A 327-nucleotide genomic window follows, 5' to 3' on the forward strand; every position below is an offset into this window, starting at 1 on the left:
CTCCTCCAGGAGCCGCCCGGGGTCTCCGCGCCGGGCGGGGCGCACCCGTCACTGCCTGAAGCCCCTTCTCCTCCGGCGGAAGAGGATGTGCTTGAAGGAGCGCCGGAAGTCCTGGTTGAACACCGTGTAGATGACCGGGTTGAGCGAGCTGTTGCAGTAGCCGATCCAAAAGAAGAACTTAAAGAGCGGGTCCGGCACCTGGCAGGCCTCGCGGCAGATGCCGTACAGGCTGTAGCTGAAGAAGAAGGGGAACCAGCAGAGCACGAACACGCCCATGACCACGGCCAGCACGAAGGTGAAGCGCTTCTCGCGCGCCTGAGCCACCTT

General features: G+C 63.9%; 1 protein-coding gene across 1 annotated transcript in view; it reads right to left on the reverse strand.

Annotated features, from left to right (window-relative positions):
* Positions 1-327, reverse strand: part of ADRA2C (adrenoceptor alpha 2C) — a gene marked incomplete at its 5' end in the record, with an annotated part of 10,693 nt that overhangs the window by 9,558 nt on the left and 808 nt on the right. The window contains one exon of the mRNA XM_005886463.2: positions 1-324. Within this exon, the coding sequence (XP_005886525.1) occupies positions 49-324 (276 nt within the window). The remainder of the gene's footprint in view (positions 325-327) is intronic.

Source organism: Myotis brandtii, unplaced genomic scaffold, assembly GCF_000412655.1.
Source record: "Myotis brandtii unplaced genomic scaffold, ASM41265v1 scaffold986, whole genome shotgun sequence".
NCBI lineage: Eukaryota > Metazoa > Chordata > Mammalia > Chiroptera > Vespertilionidae > Myotis > Myotis brandtii.